At 46.9% G+C, this 6,072-nt stretch overlaps 1 protein-coding gene across 1 annotated transcript; it reads right to left on the reverse strand.

The window, feature by feature from the left end:
• Positions 1–3,533: 3,533 nt before the first annotated feature.
• Positions 3,534–5,822, reverse strand: LOC113092891 (uncharacterized). Its single transcript, XM_026258665.1, has 2 exons — positions 5,707–5,822; positions 3,534–5,594 (listed from the first exon to the last, which is right to left on the reverse strand). Exon 2 carries the CDS (start codon positions 5,040–5,042, stop codon positions 3,534–3,536), a length of 1,509 nt encoding a protein of 502 aa, XP_026114450.1. The 5' UTR covers positions 5,043–5,594; positions 5,707–5,822.
• Between the last annotated feature and the right edge of the window lie 250 nt (positions 5,823–6,072).

The raw sequence follows: 6,072 nt of genomic DNA on the forward strand, positions 1-6,072 counted from the left end.
TTCCGATGTTTAACAAAACACTTACAAAATTACACGCATGCGCAGTATCATCAGTTCATCGGTTCTCAATTCGGACGCGTCCGACAGAAACGATTCTCGGTTGAGTGTACTGGTGATCCGAAAACCGAAGCAACCGGTTCTTGACTCGAGAAAGAGAATCAGCTCATCGGTTCTCAAATCGGACGCGTCCGACAGAAATGATTCTCGGTTCAGTGTACTGGTGATCCGAACACCGAAGCAACCGGTTCTTGACTCGAGAACGTAAGTTATGACTATAACTATGGATCTATGAGACCGAACGATGACCGTCACCACGGTCTTACCTTGAATGAAGCCATTCCTCCGCCTATCCTCGAGACCAAATATCAACAATGTCAGGTGACTGACCTTAGGGGTTGGCTATATAACATCCAGGTGAACCAACCACTTCCTCTTGCCTGGAACGCCCCAGTTCATCCCGAGTGACAAGGGATGGTGACGGTCATCGTTCGGTCTCATAGATCCATAGTTAGAGTCATAACTTACGATCTATTTCGACCTCACTCAGACCGTCACCACGGTCTTACCTTGGATGACTTATACCCCCAGGGTCACGAGGGACTAGCATGTTTTCCTTCCCCTGTTTATTTAGCCGCAGATAAAACCGCAGACCCAAAAGGATTTGGCTTTGCCACATTAATCCTATAAAACCTCGTAAACGTGCACAAGCTGCTCCAAGAGGCTGCGGCACAGATGTCCGATAGTGCTACCCCCTTCAGTGCCGCCCAGGAAGTGGCCATGCTCCTGGTAGAGTGAGCAACCAGACCACCAGGGATAGGTAGATTTTGGCTGACATAAGCTTGTGAAATGGTATCCACTATCCAATGAGATAACCGTTGCTTAGACACAGGTTTGCCTGCACACTTCTTGTCAAAACATACAAATAGTTGTGTGTGTGACTGTCGTAGTTGATGAGTTTGCTCAATATATGTGTGCAATGCCCTAACAGGACATAGAGAACAATGATCCAACTTTTCACCTGAACAAAGGGGATCTGGACGGAAAGCATCAAGCTCAATTACCTGATTTATTGTGCTAGGCTTAAGGACCTTGGGCAAGAATGATGGGTTTGGCCAGAGAAAAACCCCTGTTTTTTCTGCCTTCCATCTCAAGCAGTCTTCACTGACTGATAAAGCGTGCAACTCACCAACTCTCTTGGCTGAACACATCGCTAGTAGGAAAACTGTTTTCCATGTCAAGAACTTGAGATCTGCTTGCTCCAAAGGTTCAAAAGGTGCTTTGGCCAGTGACTGTAAGACAATAGAAAGGTCCCAAGCAGGTGATCTCATAATTCTCCCTGGTCGCAAGCGTTTTGCACCCTTAAGAAATTGAGACACCAAACGGTGTTTGCCAATATTTGCACCATCCACTGACACATGGAAGTGTGAGATGGCTGCAATGTAGACTTTTATGGTATTAACTGATTTCCCAGAATCAATCAATGTTTGAAGAAAACGAAGAACCAAACTGGTGTCACACTTGGCCGGATCTAGTTGTCGGTCATGACACCATGTTGAGAATATTCGCCACTTGCTAAAATAGTTACTCCACGTAGACGGTGCCTTAGAACTATTTATTGTCCTTAATACAGCTTCATCTAAGCCTTCAGAGAGGGACTGAGCAAGGGCAATACCCATAGTTGAAGTGTCTCTGGACTGGGGTGCCAGATTTGGCCTTCCACTTGAGAGAGGAGATCTGCTCTCTGTGGTAACTGCCAAGGGTAACCTTGGACCAAACGTACAAGGGTCGGAAACCAAAGTTTCTCTGGCCAACGTGGGGCCACAAGTAAAATCTTGTGACGGCCCAAAGCTACCCTGTTGATCACAAGGTGGATCAAGGGTAGGGGTGGAAAAGCGTACAACAATTCTTCCGGCCATTCTTGAGATAGTGCATCGATCCCTAAAGGGCCTCCCTGGCTGTTCAGGGAATACCATAGATCGCAATGAGTTGTCTCCGTGGTCGCAAACAAATCGACCTTCGCCATACCGAAACGCCTCCATATCAATCTCACCACTTCGGGATGGAGGCGCCACTCTCCCGGGAGTGGTCCAGTTCGTGACAGCAGGTCTGCCGCTCTGTTCGCCACTCCCGGTATGTATACTGCTCTGAGTGATGAGAGCTTTGGAAATGCCCAAGAAAGTAGTTCCTGTGTCACCTGGAGACACCGCGCTGATCTGGTGCCACCCTGGTGATTGATGTGGTACACTGCCGACATGTTGTCTGTTCTCACTAAAACATGTTTGTTCTGTAACAACGGGAGAAAAACCCTAAGGGAGAGATGGACTGCCCTGAGTTCCAGCACATTGATGTGCTCTGTGGTCCAGGGGAATTTCCAGTGTCCCCTGATGGACCTGCCTTCCCAAACTGCTCCCCACCCTGTTAGAGAGGCATCTGTCGTTATCACAGACCGCCTCGCTGGGATGTTGCCTAGAGGAACCCCTTGTGACGGTAACGACTTCCAAGGGTGTAACATTTGGACACACCTTCGTGTAACCTTTATCCTTACATGTCTGTGTAATTTGGGATGCAAGTGAAAGCTGTTCAACCAACGTTGTAGTGGACGGGCTTTGAGAAGGCCGAGTGGGACCACAGCTGCTGCAATCATGCCCAACAATCGCTGAAACTGAATTAACTTCACCTTCTTGTTCAGATGGAATGATTGAGTTAGACTGATCAACTGTACCACTCTCTGGGGTGATAAAGTTGCCGTCATCAGTTGGGAATCTAGCGAAACTCCTACAAACACGGTCTGTTGTCTGGGACTTAGATTGCTCTTTTCCCAGTTCACTTTGAACCCGAGAGACTGGACATGTTGGAGCACCACTTCGGTGTCCCTCATGGCTTGACTGCGTGAAGGAGCACAAATTAGCCAGTCGTCCAGGTATGACAGAATCTTCAAACCTGCACACTGAAGGGGACGCAGGGCTGCTGACACCACCCTGGTGAAGACCCTTGGAGACAGAGACAGGCCAAATGGAAGGACCCTGAACTGATAAACCCGATCTTGAAAGGCAAAGCGAAGAAACGGGCAGTGATCCTGACAGATGGGTATGTGGAAATAGGCATCCTTCAAGTCTATGGAAGTGAACCATTCTCCCAGTTCTATGGATTCCAGAATTTGTGCTGTAGTCAGCATTTTGAAGGGCAATACCTTTATGAATTCGTTCAACTTTCGTAAGTCTAGAATGGGTCGAAGTCACCCGTCTCTCTTTGGCACCAGGAAATACTTTGAATAGAACCCAGTGAGCTGTTTGCTGGTGTCTATCTGTACAATCGCCTTTTTCTGAAGTAAAACTGTGATCTCTTTGGCCAAAATTTGTGCCTGGACTGGGTCTCTGACTACGGTCATATGATCGCCTGAAAAAGTAGGAGGGCGCCGCCGGAACTGTATCCTGTATCCTGTCTTGATGGTATCTAGGACCCAGGGATCTGATGTTACCTTCTCCCAACTGTCCAGGCACAGTTGGGAGCATTCTCCGACGACACAGAGACCGCTATGCCTGGCCTCCCCGGGGTTTGAAACCCCTGGAAGGATGCCTCTTAAGTGGTCCTCCCCTGACTGGATTATGGGCCTGGTCGGTCTGGGGAGCCTGATAAAAAGGTCTGGTTCCTCGATCATGGGACTGGTAACCCCTAGATCGTCTTCTGTCATACCCCCAAGTTTCTGAACGAGGAAAGTGTGGGGGCTGAAAAGAATGAGCAGCCCTATGGCCACATTTGGTAGGGCCAGCAAATGTTTGCTGAACTGACTCCCTTCTGCGTCTTGCCTGATCAGCATTATCCAGCAAAGCCTGTGCATCAGTGTGAAATATCCGTCCTGGAACCACTGGCATATTAGTCAAATCCTTCCTGATTGCGTCAGGTAAAGATGTTTGAGCCAACCAGATTTGTCTTCTGGCTAAAATTGCAGACGACATAGATGCCCCTATGTCCCTGGTAAGCTGTGAGTGTGTGATGAGTGCTGTGTCAATCAAGCTCATCACATCACGCTCTTCCTTATTAACAACCTTTCTTAACGCAGCCAAAACTATTGCTAGAGCATTTCCTGAACGGGCTGCCCGAGTAGCTGCATTATATGCCTGGCTCATTAACCGGTCTGTCTTTTGGCACTCCTTACCGGGACAACGAGGATTGTCAGTAACCTTATCAGGTCCCAAAGCGGTTAAGGCTGCGATCTCTCGCTCCACTGATGGCATGTTCCCCATACCACTCTCAGCGGGATAATCCAACTTAACAAACCGTCTACATCCTGCATTAAACTGGGGTGCCGCTTTTGGATTATTCCAGGCTTTCCTCAACATCTGGGAATAATCCTCAGCTACAGGGATTGACACAGTAGGCTGTGCAGGGGAAATACTCGCCCATACACCTTGTGTGGGGGCTGGAGCTGTAGCTTCTTCCTGTGCATTAAGGCCCAGGATCCTTGCTGCACTTAAAATGCGCGAAAGAACATCAGAATGCAGGCTTCCTTCTGAAACCTCAGACCTGGATTCCTCTCCCTCGTTTTCATCTGCATTCTCCTCACTACCATAAAGGGAGTTATTTGCATGCAGTGAGACGGCATCCGTATAATCATCCCCCTCTTTCTGACGTGATGTCAACTCATCCCCAGCCCGGAGTGCAGATGGCTGTGTGTTTACTGAAGAATTACGTGTTTCAAGCTTACCAGCTAAGTCACGCAATGCTGCTAAGATTTGCAACTGAGTGTCATCCTTGGGATCTCGGACTACTGTGGCTTTCTTTATTTTATCTGGAGGCATGTCAGGACCTGCATCTGGCCTCTTACGTTTATGAGAGGAACTACTGGGAATAATTTCTTTATTACCACCAGTTAACAGTTTAGCTCTTTGCACTCTTTCCCGCAAAGATAGCTCCAACGCAGCTGCACAGGGATCCTCAATATCATCTAGTACATGTTGCATACCCAAACAGGAGGGACATTCGCGATGCCCATCTCTTGGGTGTATGCTAGTTTGGCAAAAACGACACCTTGAGTGACTCATGACAACAAGTCCGAGGTCAGGTCACTCATATAATGATAGTGCATGAAAAGGGAAATAAACTGTAATGAATCACAGTATTTAACTAATTCTGGAAGTTGAACTGCGAGACTCCAAAATAACTCAGCATTTAATTGAAAAAAACAAGCAAAAATGCCATTAACAAATAGACTGTGACGAATCACTAGATCATAATCAAATTGAACACTTCCTTAATCCACAAAAAATATATGTCTGGTATTAGTTAAACACAATTAACCAGGTACAATTTAATATAAAGATTGTGACGAATCACTCTTCATACTCATCATTCAGAATACGTCTGCGAACAGAACTCCTTAGAAAATTATATATCCATCATTCTACGTGCGCACACGCAGTAAATGGAAAAGAAAACTCTCGTCTGCTGCGAACAGCTGACCTGAGAACCATCAATAAATGCCTGAAAACAAACAGAGAAAAATAAAGAAATACTCACCGACATGCGTTCCGACGACACGTCGAAATATTTAAATGAGGAGAAAAACCACTGCAATCCTCAGGGACTTGAAGCACCTGCACAAAACGTGACGGATTGAAACTAATCTCTCCTGTAATCAAAAACAATGCGCTCTACCGCGTCGGTCTCAGATGAGGCGAGAAAGGCAAGAGGAAGTGGTTGGTTCACCTGGATGTTATATAGCCAACCCCTAAGGTCAGTCACCTGACATTGTTGATATTTGGTCTCGAGGATAGGCGGAGGAATGGCGTCATTCAAGGTAAGACCGTGGTGACGGTCTGAGTGAGGTCGAAATAGATCGAGAACTGCTCCAGCAGTGGGCGTGTTTGTTCATTATCTGGCTCGGCTCGGTGTTCATCTTCAGTTCGGTCTTCACAGCATTTCATTCAGTGTACTGTTTGAGTAAATGGATTACCCCGGGATATTGGTTTATTCTGACTCAGAGGGAGTGTCAGTCACGTTAAAAAAGTTAACAGCTTAAGTAATTTGTGGATTTATGCTTATTGGAGACGTGAACCGTTTCAAACGATTCAG

The sequence above is a fragment of the Carassius auratus genome, unplaced genomic scaffold, assembly GCF_003368295.1.
Source record: "Carassius auratus strain Wakin unplaced genomic scaffold, ASM336829v1 scaf_tig00214736, whole genome shotgun sequence".
Lineage (NCBI taxonomy): Eukaryota > Metazoa > Chordata > Actinopteri > Cypriniformes > Cyprinidae > Carassius > Carassius auratus.

Coding starts and splice junctions, on each gene's coding strand:
- LOC113092891 (XM_026258665.1), bottom strand. CDS start 5,042: ATGAGTCACTCAAGGTGTCGTTTTTGCCAAACTAGCATACACCCAAGA.